The 23,550-nt window shown below is 54.1% G+C and overlaps 1 protein-coding gene and 1 pseudogene across 2 annotated transcripts in view; one reads left to right on the top strand and one right to left on the bottom strand.

Annotated features, from left to right (window-relative positions):
- The window catches only part of LOC309870608 (glucokinase regulatory protein-like), an 878,156-nt pseudogene that overhangs the window by 201,521 nt on the left and 653,085 nt on the right, over positions 1-23,550 (bottom strand). The window lies entirely within an intron of this gene.
- Positions 7,616-15,832, top strand: SLC30A3 (solute carrier family 30 member 3). The gene is made up of 8 exons (XM_082743790.1): positions 7,616-7,908; positions 11,549-11,730; positions 12,198-12,344; positions 12,440-12,593; positions 13,141-13,339; positions 13,589-13,694; positions 13,952-14,086; positions 15,012-15,832. Exons 1-8 carry the CDS (start codon positions 7,814-7,816, stop codon positions 15,158-15,160), a joined length of 1,167 nt encoding a protein of 388 aa, XP_082599916.1. The 5' UTR covers positions 7,616-7,813; the 3' UTR covers positions 15,161-15,832.

The following is a 23,550-nucleotide window of genomic DNA, read 5'->3' as shown; positions in this document are numbered from 1 at the left end:
GGAAGAACACACAAGCCCAGAATCAGAAGCCCTAGACCTTGGTTTTGGCTCTGTCTCTAATGAGCCATGTGATCCTGAACAAGTCACTTAATCTCTGAGGCTCTTTTTCCTTTTCTGTAAAAACCTGTGCCATTCCACAGGGTTGATGTCAAAACTAAATTAGATTTAGTTGTAAGAAAAAAAGCAAAACAGAGAAAATAACTATGCTGAAGAATGATTTCAGGCCAAAACCTTTCCTATAATCATTTGCCCTCAAGTCACTGATGTTATAGTTTACTATCTCACAGTTTGGTCTCTCCTGGAGAAAACCAAGAAGCATCCCTTATTTACCCACAAACAGCTAAGGTTTTAGTCATATAGCCAGAATACACATATACAGACAGCAGACATTGGCACATTTATACCCAAAATATCATGCTCTCGAGCATATGCAGTGGGAAAGAGAGATCATAATTTGTCATACCCAACCACTAGGTTCTAGAATTACATAGTTTTTGAGTTGGAAAGGAACTCAGAGGCTTAACTCTCATCTAATGCTTTTGTTGTGTAATTAAGGAATTTTTGGCCCAGAGAGAAGGAATGACCTGCTCAAAGTCAACCAGTGAGGTCCAGACCTAAGTCTTCTAAGTTAAGATTCTATGTCATGTCTGCTCCTTATACACACCAGCTCCCTTCTCACTTTAAAGTTGAGGTCTAGGGGTGCCTGGGTGGCACAGTCAGTTGGGCATCTGACTCTTGGTTTTGGTTCATGTCATGATCTCAGTCAGGGTCATGGGATTGAGTCCCCAATCAAGATCTTGTGTTATGTGGAGAGTCTGCTTGAAGATTCGCTCCCTCTGCCCCTCTCCCACATTCAAATAAATAAGTAAGTAAATAAATCTTTAAAAAAAAAATAAAGTTGAGGTCTAGAGACAGACCAAAGCTGTAGCTGATATCCACCTCCTTTTATGATGTCAGGTAATGTCCTGCTCTCCCTCTGTCCAGGTACAGGACACTCGCTACCTATATGACAAGACATCACTGGCCTGTTTGTTTGCCTGTCCTCCCCTGGGCAGACATCTCAGAGTGGGAGGTGGAGGGCTTCCATCCAGAGAGGTGGCCGCATACCCCTGTCCTCTCTTACCTGCAACCCCAGATTTCAGAGCTAAGGGCAGGCTGACAGGGCATGGCTCGCTCACCTGTAAAATGGAAACAATAGTGTGTACCTCTTAGGGTTGTTAGCTGGATTGAACACTTAATTTGAACAGTGCTTGGCACATGGTAAGTACTAGTTATTGTCATTGTCACCATCCTCATCCTCATCACCATCCTTTCCATCTGGTCGCCTCTCAATTTTGTAAAGAGAGAGGTTGCTTTTCGTTTTTTTCCTGGGAAGAAGGGAAAACTCAGGATCCTTCCTCTAGGAAGATTTGCAGATTGCCATTGGAATTGTTCCATCTGCTTTCTATATATCCTTCTCTCAGCCTCTTAGAACCCCATCTCCTTGTTCCCCTACCCAGCACCCACATGCTGCCCTCTTACTCTCCAAAATATCCCTGCCAGTCCTCCCTAAGCAGTTAGAACTCCAAAATTAACTCTCTCTCTTCTCTTTTCAATACTTTTGGTTTTCTGTTTTTGTTTTTAGAGAAAGATCACGTGTGCATGTGCATACACAAGTAAGGAGGGCAGTGAGGGTGAGGCAGGAGCAGAGGGAGAGGGAGAGAGAGGATCTCCAGCAGGCCCCATGCTCAATGCCCAGCCAAAGCAGGGCTCAATCCCTCAACCATGAGATCATGACCTGAGCCAAAATCAAGAGTTGGACACTTAACTGACTGAGCCACCCAGGTGTCCATGCTTTCAATATTTCTAATAAAAAGTATTACCTCCATCAAAGGAGTTCATCCCTAAGGGTTGGTTAGGTGGAAAGTAACCTGATTTTTAAAAAAGATCTTATTTATCTATTTTGACAGAGAGAGAGAGATCACAAGTAGACAGAGAGGCAGGCAGAGAAGTGGGGAGGGAGAGTGGATGTAGCCCCCCTGCTGAGCAGAGAGCCTGATTAGGGGATGTGGGGCTCCATCCCTTGCGGGGATGGAGGACCCTGAGATCATGACCTGAGGGGAAGGCAGAGGCTTAACCCACTGAGCCATCCAGGTGCCCCAGAAAGCTACCTGATTAAAATAACAATTCAGGGGTGCCTGGCTGGCTCAATCAGTGGGGCATGTGACTCTTTATCTTGGGGTTGGAGGTTCAAGGCCCATGTTGGGTGTAGAGATTACTTAAAACTAAAATCTTGAAAAACCGAAAACCACTATAATTCAGCTTATAGTAAGAATGGCTATTAATAAATACCTCACTCTCCCCATTCTTACTAACACAAAAGGTATAGGGGTGCCTGGGATCTCTGCTCAGCAGGGAGCCTGCTTCTGCCTCTCTTTCTCTCTCTGCCTGCCTCTCTACCTACTTGTGATCTCTGTCTGTCAAATAAATAAAATCTTAAAAAAAAAAAAAAAAAAAAGGAATAACTGGCAGAATTTCAGACAGTGTGACCGAATGAAGTGAAAAAGACCAAGCTGTGTTTTGGGGAAGACTTTGGACCCTAAGTCACTTTTCTTTTTTTCTGTTCAATTTCACGTCTTTTGCTTTCTGTGGCTCTGCATTATTCTGGTTCTCCTCCTACATCTCCAATAAGTTTCCTGCCCTGCCCCTTTTGGATCCTTTTTTCACCTCCTGCCTGCATATTCAATATGGTTTGGTCTTTAAGCTTATGCTTGGGTTCTCTCCTCTCCACTTCAGAGATCCAGTCTACACCCATGGCTTCAGATGTCATAAGTAGGCTTTACGGTAAGTTGTGGGTTATCCACAGGCCAGTCTCCCACCGCCTCCAAACCATATTCCCCATACCTGTTGTTCCTCTCAGTTTCTCTACTGATGTTAATGTTATGGCTATTTCCAAGGTAGTGATGTTCAAAACCCAAACAACACTATTTTCCCCCAATTCAGCCCAAAAAGTCTTACTAATTTTTTTTTTAAAAATTGCTCTTTCATGTGTCCTTTTTTTTCAGCTCCCACAGCCACAAAACATCCCAGTTAAAGGATTTCCATATCACACGAACTGTTGTTCTAGCCTCCTGACTGTTCTCCCTACCTCCAGTCTCATGCTGGATATGGCTACCAGATCAGTGTTCGTAAAGCAATGCTTCTGTCATTACCACTCCTTTGCTCATGGCCTAGAGGATGTAAAACAACCTTTTAAATCTGGCAATAGGGACGCCTGGGTGGCTCAGTCAGTTAAGCATCTGCCTTCGGGTCACGTCATGATCCCGGAGTCCTGGGATGGAGTCCAGCATTGGGCTCCTTGCTCAGCAGGGAGCCTGCTTCTCCCTCTGCCTGCTTCTCCCCCTGCTTGTGCTTGCTCTCTCTGACAAATAAATAAGTAATATCTTAGAAAAAAATAAGTCTGGCAATAAACTCTACAACTTGATACCAGTTTAGCTCTCCAAGTGCATTGTCTGGTGTTGCCCTAAGGTAACCCTTCCATAACAGACTGTCTCCTGCCGCCCCAAACATTCCTGTCCTTTCACACCTCTATGCCATTGCTCTTACACCAGTTCCCCTTGTGAACTGTCCTTTTTGTTAATCCATTCACTTACACAACAGGTATCTTAAACATTGCTCTATGGGGAGCCTGGGAGGCTCAGTGGGTTATGCCTCTGCCTTTGGCTCAGGTTATGATCTCAGGGTCCTGGGATCGAGCCCTGGGATCCAGTTCTGGGATCCAGTCTTAGGATCAAGCCCTGCATCCGGCTCTCTGCTCAGCAGGGAGCCTGCTTTTTTTTTTTTTTTTTAAATAGAACATTTCAAACACAAAGATAGAATAGCACAGTGATCTCCATCTACCCACCATCAAGCTGCAACAACCATTGCTATCTGCAGTTTCTAGACAGTATTTTAAGCCTTGAGATTGGATTGATATCTCCAGGGAGTGAGTGTAGAAAGGTAAAGTGAAGGGGATGACTAAGTCCTGAACCATTCCAGTATTCAGTGGTTGAGAAGATGAGGAGGAACCAGCAAAGGAGACTGAGAATAAGCAGTCAGTGAAGTAGGAGGAAAACCAGATTATGGTATCCTGGAAGCCAAGTGAAGAAATAAGTAACTCCCAAATAATGATGTAATTACAGTGTGATAAATGCTGAGGAAGAAAAAAAAGCATGCAGCGAGAATGTATAACATGAGAAATAACTTAGTCTGGGGATCAGGGAAGGCCTCCCGGAGGAGGTGATATTTCAGCTCCATCCCTCCCTCATCCTCCCTATCTTCAACTAAAATCCTGTTTTCTCCATCTTGCTTCCACTCAGACAACCGGCCCCCTTTTTTCTGGGGTGGCTTTAACGAGGACTATATATCAGCCACCAGGGGCCCTAGGGACACCGTGATGAGAAAGGTAGAAGCAAGCCATTTTGTTTCAGCGTGCTGAGTGCCAACCACACATAAGCACAGAGGGCCTTGAGAGCACCGGAAAAGAGCACATAGCGGGGGAGTTAGAAAGACTTCCTGGAGGAACACCTGAGCAGAGAATGGAGTGGATACTGGACCGCCTTGTTATCTTTCCCCTTACCCTTCAGCCTGGCTTGGACCTTTCCAGTGTTAATCCGTTATCTGCGTGCTTGGCTTCCAAATCTTGTCTGAGATCCCTAGCCCAGCCTAAATCCTGACTTCAAGGCTGGACTTGGCTCTCTCTCTCCCAAAATGAACTGGTCCAGCCTGGGCTCCCTGAAGCCCCCTTCTGACCTGCTCTGCCACCCTCCGTTCCAGCACTGACCTATCCTCCTGAGAATTTCCAGGGACTCCTGCTTCCCTCATCCCTTTGGGATTTAATGTGGCCTAAGGAATCTCCTTCGGGAAAATTGATACCTGAGGCAGGACAGGACAGGACAGACATTTAGAGCATGTGGGTAAATTAGCACCCAAAGCCTGCAAAATAGAAATCCCTTGCAATCAAGTTAAAGCCAGGAAGAGGGAGGAAATGCGTGTATTTTGCTCACCAGAAATTCCCAGTTACCCTAGCAAAGTGCATGGCAGGGAATAAATGTTCAGTAAATGTTGAATGAATAGTTTTTACACGATTTCAGTTCCCTACAACCAGCTCTCAGCCTTCCTTCTAACTCCTGCCTCATTTTCCTAGCTCCTAACCAGGTGCAGGATGCCTTCCTCAGACCTGGCTTTCAAGAGGACCCTTTGCAAAGATTTTCATGGGGCCACTTGGTGGCTCTTTGAGAAACAGGTGCAAGAGGTCTGTTTGGCTGCCAGGCTTTCCTTGCATAGATTTCCAAGCACAGGCAACTGTTGGTATTCTCCCCGCTGGTGCCCTCGGCTTCTGGAGGCAGCACGTTCCAAGGCGCGACACGGAGGGAGCCGTGGCAGAGGACAGCCTTGTAATCCATCTGCTCCCAGACTTCATTCCCCTCCCGCCTGCTCGCTCCCCGCCCAGGGGCGGGCGGACTCGTGCCGGCGTCTGCGCCCCCTCCCGGGAACCCGGGGCTGCTGTCTGCGCACTGTGGACTGGCTGCCCAGGAAGGGAAATCCCGAAGGGAGCCATTGTTGTCAAGTCCCCTGTTGTCGCCATCGGCTAAGGCGTGCCTAGAAACCCCTTCCCCGCACAGGGCTCCGCGGTTTCTCCCCATCCTCGAGCTGGCCTGCCCCGGCCGCTTCGGGCGAGGCCACAACATCCCAGCCCTGGAGGGCTCCCCAGCTCCAGGGCTCTCAGAATTGGGGAAGCCCCAGGCCCAGTGCCAAGCTTCGAAAACCGACGGCGCCTAGCGGGACTTGCTGGGCTCTGACCGAGGCGGACCGGGCATGAGTTCCACCCCGCTCTAACAAGGACCTACAAGGTGACCTTGGCCGGTGGCTTCCCCTCTCGCTACCTCTGTCTGCATCCCCGCGACCCGAGCAAGGAGCTGAGGTCCCACTCTTCTAGGGGAAATTGGAGGAAGAAAGGACCCCCACCCTCACTCCCTCGTCCCTCGCCTCGCGTGGGCTTTGGGCTGAGCCTTCTGCCGGGAGTAGAGGGAGGGTGCCGAATAAAGGCTGGCGCTGGCCCCGGGAGCCGCGTGGGTGGAGACGCGGCACCCGGGGCTCGCGCAGACCCTTTGGTTTTTCCGTTCCGCACCGTTCCCCAGCGCAGTACGCTCCCTTCGTGCACGCCGCCCGCAAACCTTGGCAAGGACCTCACTCTCCCCCGCCTGAGCAGCCAGCCCGCCGCCCAGCTTGCCTAATCCGTTCAAGCCTCACCTCCTCCGCGAAGCTCTCCCGGGTTAACCCCATCTCTTCCAACCACTCTATCTGCCACGTGCTCCTAGTGTTTGTTCGCGGATGGGCGGGTTGGGTGGGGGGAGGTGTACACGCAGTTGCAATGTTTGGGAATAATAACGTTGGGGAGAGGTGTCTATCCCCAGAACCCCAAATGAAGGATGCCCAGTGTGTTCTTCAGGAAGTGTGCCCGTGGATGGGTTTCTCTGCTGGACTCACCAACCGCTCCCACCCTCCACGCTTCCCTATCCAAGCTCACTTCTCTCCCTCCTCTTCCAGACCCTTCTTTCTCTTCAGAGTGTCACAACTTGGAGGGCACAATACAATCCCTATCCCCATTTCATTCTACAGTGGCAGCAGGTGTGAGGGCCAGAGAGCATTGGGCATGTGAAGGTTTGACCCCGGGCTCAGGCCACCCACTTTGCTCTAGTCACTCCTTCCCCTGGGCTTTAGTTAAAATGAGACAAAATGAGGTAAAGGCCCAGCCAGGTGCTAGAGGTTCGGTGGTAAAGAATCACGTGCTGGCAAGCGGCAGCCTCCCTCCAAGAAAAGTGGGCTTGTGACCAGAGATGTGGCATCGCTCCTTCCTCCTCCCGTTGCCCCGGCCTGTGAGTGGCAAGACTGTGGCGCGCGCGCTCTTCAGTCGCCAGTGCGGTGCCCTGAACTGGAGAGGGGAAGAGGGTGGGGTTCCAGTCCCAGCGTTTTATTCACCGGCTACATGACCCTAGATGCTTCTTCCTCTGGAACTCAGTTTACTCATCCGAAAAATAGGGATAGTAATGGATTGGAGGAGAACAGGAAGCTTTTGTCACCCGAAGTCTCTATAAAAATAAATGATAATGAGCGGTACAGTGCTTGGCAGCAGATTCTGCATGCAAATTCCGACCCCACCTCCTCCACAGAGGGGTTTCTGGCCGGAGTCCCTGGAGTTCTCCCGGATGTGTCACCCCACACTCTTTCTGGCTCTCTCGAGCTAGGTAATGGACCCACACTTGATTCTGCCTCCTCGTGGGGGGCTGGACGACACCCCTCCCACCCCCGCCTGCAGGCTTGCAAGGGGAGGTGTTCCCTGGGGGAAGGTTGTGGGGGGGGTGCCAAGCCTTGAGGAGCTTGGCTTGGAACCGGCGGGCGGGACTTGGGTGGGGGCGGGGCTATGGAAATTTGGCATTCTCTAGAACCCTGCGGGGGCGCAGAGGGCTCCCGTCGCCCACACCTGGCTCTGCACTGGGAAATGGGGCTTGGGCTACGGGGGCGGGGCTCTAGGGGCGGGGCTTAGGCGTGGGGGAGAGACCCGAGAGCCTGGAGGCGGGGCTTGGGGAGCTCGCCCCACGCGGGGCGGGGCTCCAAAGGCCGCGGGATCTGCAGTTCGGACTCCCCGCGACACAGTCGCTGCAGTTCCCTCTACTCTGGTGGCCCCGCGGCCCTGCGGGGAGTCCGGGGGTCGGCTGGCCGCTCGGACTTGGAGCAGGGCCGGCCCCGCCTCTCCCTTCCACGGTGGGGCCTAGACGGTTGGGGCCGCGGTGACATGGAGCCCTCTCCTGCCACGGGGGGATCGGAGACCACTCGCCTGGTGAGCCCCCGGGACCGCGGCAGCGCCGGTGGCGGCCTGCGCTTGAAGAGGTAGGACAGACCTGGGCTGGTCCTCAGCTCCGGGGCGCCACCCTCATGCCATCCGTCCATTTCGTTGTCTCCGCCGGCGTGGCCCCCGCTGGCCGCCCCAACGCCCCGCAAGTCCCGCGGCTTCGCGGCGCCGGGCTCTGTCCTCTCCGGCCACACCGCCAGAACCGACCCCGACCCTCCCAGCAGTCCGCTATGCCTCCTCCCGGCCGCGCTCTTTTTCTCGGTCCCGCAACACGGCTCCCCGGCCGGTCCCCCAAGCCTCCGGACCCCTCCGCCGCCCTCGCCGCATGCGACTTCCCCGCGAGCAACTGCCCCTCCGTCGGGCCGGAATCCACGCCTGGTGCCCCGAAGTCCGCATTGCTCCAGCGCCCTGGCGGTGGGAGCATCCCGCCGCCCAGGCTTCGGAACCCCCGCTGCAGGCCCCTGGCCCTTCCCTCTGTGCGCGCGGGCTCGGGGCGCCCCCTCCAGCCACCGCCAGCTGTGCGCACCCGGGCCGAAGATGGGCCCGGGCTCCACGGCGGTTCTTCCGGGCCCTTGGGGGGCGGCGGCCGCTGGGAAGCGAGGGGGTGGCAGGGAAGGAGCAGGTGCGGTCTGGGCGGCAGGGGGTATTCCCGGCTCCGCACAGACGGGGCCGGGGGCGGCGAGGTGTGAAACGAGGCGCGCGGAGCAGCCGGGACAGCGGGCCGGGGGCGGCCGGAGAACCTCCTCCGCGTCCCGCCGGCCTCCCACGCCCGGCGCCCGCCGGGTCCCTCGGAGCGGCCGCGCCAGGCCCATCCTGGCCACCTCCGCTGGCCATTTTGTCTGTTGGCTGACCGTCCGTTTGTCTCGGAAATTTGACAGGCTCCCTGGCTTTTTCTCTTTCTTCATTTCTCCCAATCGTTTTGTTTCCCTCCGAGCACCTTTCCCTTTGTCTCTGATGATGTGGTGCCTCTCTCGCTCTTTCCCTGGATGGGGGCCGTAAACCTGGGTGGGTGGGGGAGTGGATGAACAGAAGGGAGTACAGACTTCCCGTCTGACTCCTTCCTGCCGGGGACTGCAGACGTGGGCTGCTGTGGAGGCTGCAGCCCAGGCCCTGGCTCTCTTCACGTATCCTTTTGACTCTGCTTCAGGTCCTGGTCCCCTCCCCACCCTTCACCTCTACCCGCTCAATATTACTTGTTTGTTGGGGTTTCAGAGGCCAGGGAGAGAAAACTGCCTTTCCTTCTCTCTAAACAACATGTAGCCCCCCACCCACATACACACCCACCCTCACCAACAATGAGGCTTTTTAAAAAATGTTTGTTTTGTTTTTTGTTTTTTTAAAGTAGACTCCAAGCCCAATGTGGAGCTTGAACTCATGACCCTGAGATTAAGAGTCCCATGGTCCACCAACTGAGCCAGCCAGGCACCCCAACAATGAGGCTTCTTTAGTGCCCAATTCATGCAGGACAAAAGGGAGCAGCCTGTTGATGGCTGGCTACCTTGATGACTGGCTACTCTGTTCCTTGTAAAAAAAAAAAAAAAAAAGGCATTTTGCCCATTGCCCCAAAGCCACGCAGCCTCTGCTTGCTATCCAGACCCGCATCTCTGACTCCCAGATCATTTTCAGTCTCATATGACCATTAGTCACCAAATCCTGCAGTATTTTCTGAAAGAGGCTCTTCCCTAACCTACCTGCCCCTCCTTTGAAATCTGGTACATGGAATTTATGGCCTGGTCTATTCTGGACCCTTCCATCTTCTCTCCTCTCCCTCTCCAGACTAATATACATCAGCAAGGTCATCTCAGGGCTTGGGAAAGATATGTGAAATCAATCAGTGTATCTCCCTTGGTGTTCCTTTGAGCCCTCACTTTCCTCCTCAGCCCTTGCCCTGACTCCTGACACTTCAAATTCCTAGCCACTTATTTTGTCATTGATATCTCACGTGTCTAGAGCCCCCTTCTTCACCTAGGTCTCATGTTAAACATGTCTTCCTCTGTGAAGTTGTCCTCAGCCCCATCCCAGGTGGTCACTCCCTCCCTGGTGCTCCGAAGTCCCTCATTCATAATCCTCCCGGCCCCAGCCTCTCGTTGCCTAGTAAGTCATCTGTGACACATCTGTCTGGGTTTCGCTATGTGCACCCTGCCTGCCACCTGAGTCCCAGGCACCCAACTACGTGTATACCTCATTGAAGAATGAGGATGGGTTTCAAAGCCACCCTCGTCTCCCTGTCTCCTCGGCAAAACACCCAGCATCTCATCATCATACACATTGAGATTCTAAGTCTTGGAAGAACATTCCAAGAATTAAATCTACCTGCCAGCACTCGAATCTTCCCTGCAGGCACCAAATGTGCCCCCACCTCCCTCACACCTCAATTCACCCACTTGGCAGAGCTTTTCTCAGCCAGAAGGCTCCAGGCCTCCCTCCTCAATTTACTGCTGTGACCACGTTTCTATCTGGAGTCTTCGATTTTTCACTCATGGGTATTCTTGTCACACTTCCATGAGTATTTCTAAGACTGTATTTTCTATTTAGGTCCTTTCTTTGTTCTATGGGAGGTTCCGGCTTTGCCGGAGTTCAGGTTGGTAGTCGTGGGGGTAGGAATGGGGCCAGCATGAGCCTGAAACTCAGCCTGAGCTCAGTCTCTGGCACCCAGGTGAGACTCCAGCCCTACTCATGTATTGAAGGAGGCTTACGGTAGCATACAGCTAAGGTGGCCTCTGCTGGGTGCTTACGATCGGCCCAGGGTCCAGCGAACATGAGGCAGCCTCCAAATCCACTGCTCCTACCACTGCCTCCCCAGCCATGCAATCAACGCTTCGTCCTCCCTGTGACAACCCCAGCTCAGGGATCTGGGACCCCTGACTTTTTGGGTCCCAACATTCCACTCCTCTCTTAAATGGCCACGTTTCAGCAGCATGTCTAGATAGGGAAGGGGAAGGATCTGGAATGGAGGCACAGGGAGATGGATCTGGGAGGGAGACACTAAGGCCAGGATCCCGTGCTCACCCTTTGACACCACCGTCCCTCCATCCTCTGTCTAGCATGTTCACCCCGTCTTTACCCGAACCCTCCGCTTCCTTCCAGACCCTTCTCATGGTGCCCCCTTCAGTTTCCCTGATTTCACTGCAATTCATCTACTCTATCCTCCGAGCCCTGAGAGCATTTTGTTTTATGGCAATAGCTACTCTCCTGCTACATATCACAGCACCGAGGTACACCTTTGTTTTGCTCACCAAAAGCTCCCAGAGGTCAGCAAGATCCTGCTCATTTTGTGTTCCTTCTGGTGCCTATCCACACATTATGGTGGCGTCTACTCTCTAGCACGAACTAGCTGTGCAGCCTCCATATGTCCTCTCCCTCTCTGAGCCTCATACTTGTAATTTCTGTAAAAAGCATCAGACTAGACCATCTCTATGGTGCTCCCGAGCTGTGGAGTTCCATGGCTCTGTGTATGAAAGGAGAAGGAGGCTGGAATCGGAGCTGGTTAGCCCCATCTCTCACGTGGCCCTCTGCCCCTGAGGCAGTCCATCCCCGGGTTTGGCCAGGCCTTGGGACGAACAGAGTGAGTGTCTGGCCACAGCTGAGGAAGCCCATCTAGCGGGACTGGGGACGTGGGAGTGAGGAACAGGTGAGCCCACGGCCAAGCCCCAGGCTGAATGGTGCTGCCCGTTTCAGTCTCTTCACAGAGACCTCGGAGCCCCTCCCCGAGGAACCCAAACCTGTGGAGATGCCCTCCCACCACTGCCACCGGGACCCCCTGCCACAGCCCGGGCTCACCCCCGAGAGGCTGCAGGCGCAGAAGCAGCTGGGCGCCGCCTGTGCCGTGTGCTGCGTCTTCATGGCTGGGGAGGTGGTCGGTAAGTCGGAGAGCGGCTCCACCAACCCCACCTGCCCAATCCCTGCCCAAGCCACTCTCCACCCAGAGTCCCAGCAAGGTTCCTGGAGGGGTAGGGCAGGGGGAGATGAGGAGAGTGGGGTGGTGGCATTGGGTGCGTGGGTGGCCAGGACTCAGGAAGTGGGAGAGGGTGGACGCAGGCACCTTCAAGCCCAGGGCTGGGGCCAAGGGCCAGGGCTGGCTTCTCAGCATCAGCTATCCTTTCAAAAGTCCCATTTTCTTGATAGTAAAATGTGTCCTTATAGAAAATGTAGAAAATGTGAATGAGTGAAAAGAAGCCGATAATTGCCCCTCCTATAATCCCATTGCTTTGGGATGCCACCACACTCGCTTTGGGGCACGGGTCCCCTTCCCTGCTTCTCCACACGCTGCCACAGTGCCCGCTGCTTCCTAACCAGACCCAGACTGTGCCCTGCTTTACCCTTGCAGGGGGGTATCTGGCCCACAGCCTCGCCATTATGACCGACGCAGCCCACCTGCTGGCCGATGTGGGCAGCATGATAGGCAGCCTCTTCTCCCTCTGGCTCTCTACCCGTCCAGCCACCCGCACCATGACCTTTGGCTGGCACCGCTCAGGTAAGGCCCCGCATGGCCCCCTGAGCCTCTCCTCTCACCAGAAGGTACCTCCCAGGGTCCCAGGCAGGTCTCTGATAGCTCGTCTCCCCCTGCAGAGACTCTGGGAGCCTTGGCCTCTGTGGTCTCCCTCTGGATGGTCACCGGCATCCTCCTGTACCTGGCCTTCATCCGCCTGCTGCACAGCGACTACCACATCGAGGGGGGTGCCATGCTGCTGACGGCCAGCATCGCTGTCTGTGCCAACCTGCTGTACGTCCCCGTAGGGAGTGGTGCCCCGGGGGCCTCAGGGCGAGGTGTGCTCCTCTAGGGGTAGGGGGGAGCTGGCTCTCTCTGCGCCCCGAAAGGCATGCAACAGGCACACACAGTTCTCCCCTGTCAGCTACCCTAGGGCTACCTGAGGACAGATGGGAGAAAGACCTGGAATCCAGAGCCAGCAGACATTTCCTGGGGCCACTCTGCTGCGGGCTGTCATCAGCAGTGTCTCATTTGAGACCCCCCCCCCATAAGGTAGACAGTATCGGCCCTAGTATACAGTTAAGGACCCAGGACCCAGGAGGTGGCCAGGGCACTTGCTCAGGTGTAAGTCGCCGTGGCAGGATCTGAAGGCATGTCTCTAGCACCAGGTACGGTGTTTCTCCCCCCAGCCTGCACGATCTGTGTCCCTCGGCCAATGCTGTCTTCCTCCCGGGGTGGGGAAAGTAGGGAGGAAACAGGTGGAGAAAGGGCTCCCAGGGAGGGGAGGGCAGAGAGGCCGGGAACAGGTCAGTTGGGCTGAGCTGCTCTGCTTCCCCCTCAGAATGGCCTTTGTGCTGCACCAGGCCGGGCCCCCCCACAGCCATGGGTCTAGGGGGACAGAATATGCACCGCTGGAGGAAGGGCCGGGGGAGCCCCTGCCCCTGGGGAACACGAGCGTCCGGGCAGCCTTTGTACATGTGCTGGGGGACCTCCTGCAGAGCCTTGGGGTCCTGGCCGCCTCTGTCCTCATCTACTTCAAGGTACTGTGCGTGCAGGCCTGCCCCAGCCTTCATGCCCCGCTCCGCACCCTGCCCCCCTCCTGGCCCCCTTGGTCTCCCTCCGCACCGCCAGCTCCCAGCTCCCCAGTACTCCCGGCTCTCGGCCATGGTCCCTTTCCCCTCAGCAGGGCTCTCGGGGGGCCTCTCAGGTCCTGTTTGTCCAAGACACCCCTAGGTCTTCCCCTGGAGGGTTCCTGTCTCCTGGGCTTGGAAGTCTCTCTCTCTCTCTAGCCTCAGTACAAGGCAGCTGACCCCATCAGCACCTTCCTCTTCTCCATCTGTGCCCTTGGATCCACGGCTCCGACCCTCCGAGATGTCCTCCGTGTCCTCATGGAAGGTAAATCAGATGCCACCGCTCCCCACCTGGGGCCCTCTCTCACCTCACTCCAGCTCTGGGCCTCCTCTCTTGTCTCAAGAGAGGGTTGGGAGAAGGCCTGGGTCCTGGGTCTATTGCTGGGAGGAGGATTCGGGCCCAGGGTGAATTGTGGGGGTTGATGCTGAGCGGATACAGGGTGGGGGAGGTAGAGTCTGGTGAGGAGCCACCTCTGCGCGGGAGTGGCCTTGGCAGTAAGGTGTGGCCGGCGCTGCTTGCAGGTTCCCCCCGAAGTGTGGGGTTTGAGCCCGTGCGGGACACGCTGTTGTCCGTGCCGGGAGTCCGGGCAACCCATGAGCTGCACCTGTGGTCCCTTACGCTTACTTACCACGTTGCCTCTGCACATCTGGCCATTGGTGAGTCCACACTGGCCCTAGCCAGTTCCCTCCTAGAAATATACCCCCTCCTGGTGCCCCCCGGCCCCTGACTGCCCCGGCCCGGCTCCCTCTTCCAAACCTAGGAAGAGTCTCTGAACCGCTGGGATTGCTGTGCCAGCTGCCTTTTCTTGATCTCTCTCTCACACACGTGTGCACGCTGGAGACAAAGCACCCTGGATAGGGTGTTGGGGTGGGGATTCGCCCTCTCTGAAGTAGTGCAGAGAACCAACAACTCTTTAAAAGACCACTAGTACCAGGTGGTCTAGCCACGGGGCAGTTAGGTAAGGGGTGACCGTGGGGTATCACGGAACTGTTCAGACTGATGATGACGAGCTCTGTGTGGCACCCAGGGAAAATGTTGATGGTATAATGCTAAGAGAAAAAAGCTGAATGTAAAATTATATCTACATTATGATTCAACTATTAAAAATATATATGGTGACTCACAAGCTGACAAAGGATTTTTGAGTTTCTTCCAGATGCAAGAAGCAATCAGAGACATGCAATTTGGATGCCAAAAATATTATACTTTGTGGGATAGTGGAGGGTAACTCTAGAGGGACAATGGGAGAAAATAGTTAACATCTGGATTGTCTTGGAGACTTGGGTGCTGTGGCTGCTGACACGTACAGCTGTCTATGGACAGTCAAAGAGCAGAAGAGAATAGAAAAATAAGAATAGTTTGGCGTGTTAGCAGGGTGGCCTGGTTGAGTGAGTCTCTCCAGGCTTTTCTTTGGCATTTTTATGCTGTTCATACACTACAGAAAGAGAAGAAAGCTCCGTGTGCAAGCCTGGTTTTAATGGTGTGCAAGCCCTGGGGTCCCCCTGCGCCCGTCCTTATCTTAGCCCCTGCCCGGTTCCCGGCTCCCCTGGGAACCTGCTGCCTCTTATCACTCTCCCACAGACTCCACGGCCGACCCTGAAGCTGTCCTGGCTGAAGCCACGTCGCAGCTCCACTCCCGGTTCGGGTTCTCCAGCTGTACCCTGCAGGTTGAGCGGTACCAGCCCGAGATGGCCCAGTGCCTGCGCTGCCGGGAGCCCCCCCAAGCCTGAGCCGAGGCCCCGCCCTCGCCCCACTGCCAGGCCCTGGCTCAGGCCCGGACTCTCAGTACCTGCCTCCCTTCTCTCGCAGAAGGGACAGAGCCGGGCGTCCCCCTTCCTCTTCCTCCTTCCACCTGCCCACTCCCTAGCCCCCAGCCCCGGTGGGCAAGACCAAAGTGTGTGGGGGATGGGCAGGGGGCGGGCTGAACGGGAATCAATCCGTGGGGGTTTGTAGAAGTCCCTTGGTCCCCCCTCCCTATGGTTTGGGGAGCACAAGCGTCCTTTCCATGCAGTTCATTTGTCTGTGTGGCCGGCTGGCTGTCTGGCTGGGGGCATCTGCCTGTCTGTGTGCTGTTGGTGTGCCTATGCCTGGGGGAGGTCAGCAGGGGCCCCCTCCCCACGTGGCCCTCGCTCTGTCTATGCAGGAGCCCCAAAGCCCGCACTTTGTGTGTTCTAGCTCTGTGGTTTTGTCTCAGTGTGTGTGTGTGTGTGTGTGTGTGTTTCTTGGTGCTGTGGCCTGTGTGTCTCTGTGCCTATGTGGCTGTGCTATAGTCTCTCTGAGTCTGCACCATCCATGTGTCCTTTTGGGGGGGTCTATCTGTCCATCCCTCTGTTGGTGCTGTGCCCTCGGCTAGAGAGGGAGGACTCCGCCGCAGCTCCACCAATAAACTTGTGTTCACGGCAGCTTTCAGTCCCTGTACTGACTCGTCAGGAGCGGGAAGGAGGGTCATGCAACCAGAGTGACCTTCCACAGCCCTCCTACCTCCTACCCAGCCCCTCCACCCTCTCTACCCTCAAATATCCATGCCCATGTGGGCCAAACTCCACCAGTCCCTTTATTACCTTCCCCTACTCCACAGCCTGGGTCTCTGGCTTAGGGAGAGCCCCCGCGTGCTCTGGGCTCGGTTGCAGGAGAAAGTTGGAAGGCAAGGAGCCAAGGGATCCTGGAGAGTCATTCCTAAAGACTCCTGCAGGCCAGCGTGGCCTCGGGCTTAGTCCCGTTGGGGGGGAGTGCTTGTACCACATGCTGATGTGGGCCTGGTTCCCAAGCTGTGTCAGGTGTCAGGGGGAGGGCCCCCCCCCCACCCTGGCTGACAGCAGCAACCCCAAGGCCAGTTTTGGGCTGTGGACACCAAGGACCTCTTTTGCCACATTATTCCCCCCTTTGCCTTTAAGAATCATATATTTTGACAGATTTAGTCTGTATAAGCCAGACGTAAGGGATTATTGTTATTATTCAGGAATCCCTTAAACTTAAGGAATTGTAGATGTTCTCTTTCAAAAAATCAGACTCTTTTTGATTTTAGAGCTAGTACTTTGGGTCAGCCGAGTTCATGGGCCTTACCATCCTAGACGGATATAATTCCAGACCGAGCAAAGACACTGAGCATGTTCACTAGTCCGTGCATACTGCTACAGGGCTTTCCTCTGCACGACGGAAGAATCGTTACCATAAGATGATCTTTTAAAAATTATTATAAAAGCAATCTATGCTCGCTTTAAGAGTCCAACAAAAAGAAAAGTATATAAAGTAGAAAGTGAGTGTTTTCCCTATTCTACTGCTCCCAGAGGTAACTACTATTCACAGTTTGGAATCTCTCTGCCCATATTTTTATGTATGTACACACAGTTCTGTGTAACATAAATGGGATCACTTTATAGGTTGAGATCATGTAACCTGCTTTTAGGATTCAAGCATGCATGCTGGATGCAGCTTCCCAGGTCAATTACACATAGATTTCATGGCTCTGTGTAAGGTGAAGCTGAAAATAGGCCTCTCTACTCTGGTCTCCAGCTGGTCTTCCCCACTCTGGTCTCCCCCTCCCCCCAAGGCTGGGTGAGTCTCACTGGCTGGCTGGCTGGCTGGCCAGACGGGCCTGAGTCAGGCGTGGGAGGCTGGGCTGAGGTGAAGGGCTGGCAGTCCATCACAGTTGGTGCCGGTGCTGCTGAGGCTGCCCCAGCTGCTCTCCACGCTTTGCTAGTTCCTGATACTTTCTCATTTTACGACTCATTGATTATAGGCCCCAAGCGAGGACCAGTTGGGGGTTGGGAAGAGGGAGGAGAGGGAGGGTGGGGAAAATGAGGATGAGATTTCTCACCCTATGACCAGCCTGAAGCTGCAGCCCCCACTCTTTATGGCAGTGCTGGCTCCCTTTGCAGGGGAAGGGAAAACGGGGTTCAGGGGGGAATGAGACTTCACAAAGGATGCCGTCCATCTCGGCCCCACACCCTGGCAAGATGAGGAAGCGGAAGCTAAAGTTCAGAGAAGGAAAAGGACTTTCCCAAGGTCACCCAGCAAGGGACAGGGGCAGGAGCAGAGCCACAGTTCTTACTCCCACTCAGGCCTCTTGGAAGCTCCTGCCCGGTTGAATTTCTCAGTAAACCTTTGTTCAGCCTTTTCAGCAACATCGTCACTGGCATGGCAGGACCTGGGGCTCTGGACTCAGGCTTCTTGGTTCTGCCGTGGCCTTCTATTAATACACTGGTCACTTTAACCTTTCTGCCTTCCTGTTTTCCTAATTATAAAAAGAAGGATTACATAGCACTGTGGGCGTGAATGTGCCTGCTACATAGAGGGCATGCGGGAATAGGTTCTCTTGGGCAGAATCCAGGACGCAGGGCAGAGCTTTCAGGGGAACAGGGTGACCCAGCACCCAGCAGGGACAGGGGTTCACATTTACTGAGCTTACACTGGTGCAAGGCGCCCTAGACGGTTTTACCTGCACTTTACAGATGAAGAAACTGAAGCATGCCCAAGGTCATGCAGCTAATCACCGTCAGGGTTGAGATGGAGACTCCATTCTGGCTGCTCAAAACCCCCAGCCCGTGTACACACCACCCCCTCTTCCACCCATCTCGCGCCTTCAGGCTTTGCTCAGTCAGGGACTGGGGAGGACCGACGGATCAGGAGCATTCTCCCTCATTCACAGAGCGCTCTCCCGGGAGTTCAGGAAATCCTTATCTGCTGGAGCGGCCGCTCCCCCCGACCCATTATCGCCGCAACCCACCACCACTTGCTTATCCAGAAGGTCCTTTCCTCTCGGTGCCCTTCCCTGATGATAAAATATGTGGTGGAGGGTGAGATGAGGAAAAAGGATTGGCGGGGAGGGGACGGAAGGGAAGGCCAGAGCTGAGAGCAAAGCAGGGGACGGGTCCATCCATCAGCCCAGTCCTGGCAGCTCTTTACACAGCTGGTTAACCAGGGGATGGGAGGGGAGAGGGCCGCCTGTGAGGCAGACAGGGACCTTTAGAGAAAGATGGGGTGGACAGGGGGGAGGAGGGGACAGGCCGGTCACGCGGAGAGGGCAGTCGTCGGAGTGTTCGAGGGAGACGCGAGACAGGGCGCAGACGGAAAAGCCAGAAGCGGGGAGTGTGGCTGCGGGGAGGGGGCGTGGGGACATCCGGGCCGACGGGCAGGCCCCGCCCCGGCCGGCTGGCCGCAGGGGAGCCCGCAGCCGGGGCGGGGCTGCACCTCCGGGTCCAGGCGCGAGACTAGAAGGTCCTGCGGACTGGGGGAACAGCCTGTCTGGGGCCCGGAGGAAGCGTGATAAATTGGTGTCTTCCTCCCTCTGGTGACCCTGCTGACTTCTCAGGAACTTCAGTGGGCTGGGAGCCGGGCCCCGCCGGCGCATCCGAGGGAGAGCAGCGCCCCCCTGAGGCCCACGCCGCGATAGCAGCAGAGGCGGCCGGAGGCTCCGGAGGATGGCTCAGGACCGAGGCGTCCGATGGGAAGAGCCCTGGCCCTGTTCCAGACAAATTCCAACAGCCCTGAGGAGAGCTGCATTTAGGGAGTTCCCTTTGTACCTGAAGGACTCTTTGTCCCCAACTTGGGCGTTCCCAGGGCCTCTCCGTCCCTGCTTTGAGCACCAGGGTCATCCATTCCCCACCTGGCCAGCACATTCCAAGGGGTGCTGGGCAGTGGGGCAGGGTCTGAGGCGCTCACAAATGGTCCTACCAAGTGGGCCCTGTTGCTAGGTCCAGGGAGAGAAAGTGGGCGGTGAGAAGGCGCAGGAAGAGGGGGCCCAGGGTGGCCAGAGCCTATGCCCCTCTCTCTCTCATCCCCCCACTCCCTGCCCTCTCTCTGCCCCAGCCCCCCTCCCTGTTCTCCGTTTGTGGCATCCTGCAGCCCCAGGAAGCAGCCCTCTCTGGGCCTGAAGAAGCTCACTCAGAGAACGGGTCTCCTCCTTGTCAGGGCTGACCCTCTGCACTCCGCCCCAGTGTGGTGCCACCATGGTGGCACCCCAGGAAGGGCACATCTCAGGGCCACTCGTGGGCTATTCCCCTCCTCCCCTCCTGCGCCAGAACTTCCACTCCCTGTGGAAGACTTTCTGGTCAGTTCCCAAGTGGGTGCCTCCGGATGGGAGAGAAGGAAAGTGCAGCCATCAGTGCCATCTCCCACCCTAGCTTTGTATTATGCTTCTAGGGGGAGGGGAGCTGTAGGTTCCTTGTACAGGACGGTTTCCATTCTTAAAGGGAAACAAAAGCTTCCCAGACTAGAGCAGGAAAGCACTGTGTAGGGGACCTCCAGGGGCACCCCTTCTGAGTTCTGCTCTCTGGTCTGGTGCTGTGCACCTGGTCCCAGGGATTACTGTTTGACTTTCTCTCTGACCCGAACAGTCTGAACATTCAATTCCACTCCCTTGTTCTCTTTGGCTCAATCAAGACAGACTATAAATTTTAAGAGGACTGGAGCCAAATACCTAAGGAGAAACAAAATGGAACCAAACCCAGGAACGAAAAGACAGAGCTCACCAAAACAAGCAGGTTTCAGGCCCTATACTAGCAAACTTGCTTTTCCTTGGCTCAGAGATTGCCTCCCTGTTCCCTTCTGCCCTGCCCACCTGCTGCACGGGAGAAGAGTTCGGTTCAGGACTTGGTCACACAGGACTTCTGGGAAGCACAAGGATGGGGTGAGATTGCTCTGCAAATCATACGCTCCTAGAGGGAAGAAAGCACTGCTTTCCTCATGTTTGCCTGGTACTTAGTAGATGCTCAGTAATGACTATTGGTGAAGGAATGAATGGATGAAAAGATGGTAAAAGAATGGGAGTGAGGTCAAAGCCTATAAAGTACCATTTTTTAAAAAAGATTTTATTTATTTATTTGTCAGAGAGAGCGAGCACAGGCAGGGGAGGCAGCAGGCAGAGGGAGAAGCAGGCTCCCCACAGAGCAAGGAGGCTGAAATGAGACTGGATCCCAGGACCCTGGGATCATCACCTGAGCTGAATGAAGGCAGATACCCAACTGAGTGAGCCACCCAGGCTTCCCAAGTGCCATCTTTGTCTTTGTGATTTTAAGTGATCTCTACACCCAACATGGGGCTCGAACTTACAGTCCCGAGATCAAGAGTCACATGCTCTACCAACTGAGCCAGCCAGGCACCCGAGTAAGGTGTTATCTTGGTCCCCAGGCTCCCACCCGTAGGCCAAGGAGCCAGTGCTTCACAAGCTGAGTCTGCAGGGCAAATCTGCAGCAGCATTTTGTGGTAACTAACCAGGTGCTTCTCTAGGAGGAAGTAATTGATATTGCCAGAGTCCCGCCTGAAGGGTGACACGCCTATCCGCCTATCCCCTGGTCCTGCCCCGGGCATTGTTTGCCCATCCCTACCACAAGATCATGTTGTCTAGTTCCCTGTAGAGCCCCACTCGGTGACGGTGTCGCTTTTATTATTCCCCTGAGGATTCCTCGCAGCTTTCCCAGCCTTTTCAGGACTCTCTCTGGTCTTAATGCCACACCCAATTTTTTCCTTGCCTCTTGGCAAATGACCTCAGCTTCTAGGCCACCAGCCCCTCACAAAGCCCATGAAATGTGGTGTCCACCTTATAGCCACAAAGCATCAGAGTAACTCCCGTGACCAAGTCCCCGCCTCAGACTTCATTCTCTTTGACCTGCTGCAGGATCTCAGCTGCCGACACCTTGCCCCAGACCTCACACACCTACAACTCCGGGACCCCGGATGTCTTTCTTGGGAGTTCTCCTCTCCCGCCTTTCTGAGATTCTGCTCATTTCTCGTTGCTCTCATTCTCTTGGTGAACTGGTACAGAGGGACATGTTTGAAGAGTTTTGATTATCTTTATTTATTTTTCATTGTTTTATTTATTATTTGTGAGAGCAAGGGAGAGAGAGCTCATGAGAGCACAAGAGCAGGGAGGAGGGGCAGAGAAGCAGACTCCCCGCTGAGCAGGATCTGGGCTCCGGACCCAAGCCAAAGGCAGACACTTAACCAACAGGACCACCCAGGCACCCCCTTCAATTACTTGATGTTAATGATTCAGTTAACAAATGTTTACTGAGCCCCTGCTATGGGCTCGCTCATGTTCTTGGTGCTTGGGATGTATTAGTGAATAATGTCCCTTACATAATCACATATTTATCTCGTCCCATGTTACCCCAACTCCCTAGCTCCATTATCTACATGACATCTCCATATATGTCCCCCAGCAGCTAAAAAGTATCATGCCCAAACACAAGTCGTCCTTCTCTATCCCAGACGGATTCTCCCATCTTCCTCAGCCCTCATTCTCCCAAACTCGAAGTGCCATGCCATGGAGTCATTTTTTTTTTTTTTAGACTTTCGTATTCCTAGTATTTTCCCATTTCCCAACATCCCTTCCTGCCTCTTTCATCCGTCATCTGCATTTAGTACAGCAGCGTCCTAATTGGCTTCCCTGATGGTGCGATGGCTCCCACCCCCATCTCTCCCAGAGGCTGCTGTGCCATTAGGCCTCCCCTGCCCCCTGCACTCCCGTCTCCTGGCATAGGTTGTCTGCTCCACACCACCCCCAACTAAGGGATGTCCTTAGAGTTACAGACGCCTACCAGTGTTACACCGGGAACTCCCAATTCCACCCTTTCAGCTAAAGCCCGAAGCTGCCAGCTCATTACTGGTAACAGGTGGGAATGAATAGGATGCAAGTAGCCGGGCGCCAAGGGGAATGCCTATTTTGAGATTTTCTTCTTCACAAGTGTAGACAGTGAAGAGTTGGGGAAAATGACTTTGCAATGGTAATAAGGGAACACATTAGGTCACACTTTTTTTCTTTTTTTTTTTTTTACAGAGGGTTTTATCTAAAAGGTTCATCCAAAAGTAAAAGTAAAAAAGAATGTTTGTATTTGTAAAGTGCTAGAACAGGGCTTGGCATATACTTAGAGCAATGTGAACTTAAAAAAAAAAAATAGATCAAATTGCTTAAGTATCTCAGGAGGGAAGAATACCAGAAATTTTTTTTTTTTAACTTTTTATAGTTAATGACATGCATATGGAGCCTATGTGATGGTTTCTCTCGATGGATGTGGAACCTTAGTCAGGGACATTGGGTTTAAAGTGCTGATAGCTTCATTTATTTCCCGAGGTACTAAGATCTCATTTCTGGTTGTAGGGGAAAGAAGTTTATTCAACTTAAGGCTGTGTTATGATTAGGAGAGCCAAAGAAAGGAACACGGCAGAACACCACCCACCACTTAGCAACTGAGTAGAATTGTGTGTGCTGCTTGGCAGCAGACCCCACTTCTACTTGAGACCAGGCTCTCGGGAGTTCTGTGGGAATCTGTGTGTGACAGACTCCCAGGTACTTGGTAAAATAATCTCTCGACTTGTTTCAAAACCTTGAAAGGGTAAGTGAAGCTCTAGAAAGGGGAAGTGTTCTGTAGGTCTCTCTTTTCCGACCAACAAAGTTCTCTGGGCTCCTGAGGGAGGACTTGTCAGGGGCCGGGGCCGGGAAGCCTGGAAGGGTGAACATTAGCAGGGCAGGATCCAGGAGCAGATAAGAGTCGTACCTGGTCCCACCCTGCTTCCAATGGTGCCTGCGGCTGTGAATTCGTTTCTGTTGGAACGGGCGCCCAAACCTCTTGGTCTGGTCTGTCCCTCTCAGCCCCAACAGTACAAGGCAGGAGCGCTCTGCTGGGTCTGGGTGTGGAGCCACCCAGTGCTGCAGACACAGGATTCCCCACTCCTGGGTTCCAGCGGTGCTGGCAGGAAGCCTCTCCTCCCGCCCGGCCGGCCTGAGCCTGCCCCCTCCTCAGGCAACAGCCCACACCCCGTTCTGGGGACAGGAGTCCAGGTCGGTGCTGTTCTCTCTTCTGAAAACTGGCTCGCCGGATACCTCAGACTTGTACTCTGCTTGTCCAGACTGGTGTGGCTTTCCTCTCATCCTTGTTCTGGATGCCCCTTAAAGCCTGAAATGACGTTTTCCTTTTTGTTTTACTACAAAGATGGGTTTGAAGTCAAACGGTCCTGTATATGAACCTTAGCTAATGTGACTTTGGGTAAGCCACCCAGTGACTTTTCCGAGCCAGTGTCTGCATCTGTAAAATGGTTAGAAAGCGGATAGAATACGTGGAAGTTTGTGCTCACATTGTTCTTCAGAAAACGAGTTTCCTTCTTTCCCATCCCCACAGCTCTG

The sequence above is a fragment of the Mustela nivalis genome, assembly GCF_964662115.1.
Source record: "Mustela nivalis genome assembly, chromosome: 8".
In the NCBI taxonomy this organism is placed as follows: Eukaryota; Metazoa; Chordata; class Mammalia; order Carnivora; family Mustelidae; genus Mustela; species Mustela nivalis.
Note: the sequence above shows the minus strand (reverse complement) of the source record. Positions and strands in the feature narration are given on the sequence as shown.

Coding starts and splice junctions, on each gene's coding strand:
- SLC30A3 (XM_082743790.1), top strand. CDS start 7,814: ATGGAGCCCTCTCCTGCCACGGGGGGATCGGAGACCACTCGCCTGGTG. Junction 12,345..12,439: donor CTTTGGCTGGCACCGCTCAG/GTAAGGCCCCGC, acceptor CTCCCCCTGCAG/AGACTCTGGGAGCCTTGGCC. Junction 13,340..13,588: donor CTGTCCTCATCTACTTCAAG/GTACTGTGCGTG, acceptor CTCTCTCTCTAG/CCTCAGTACAAGGCAGCTGA.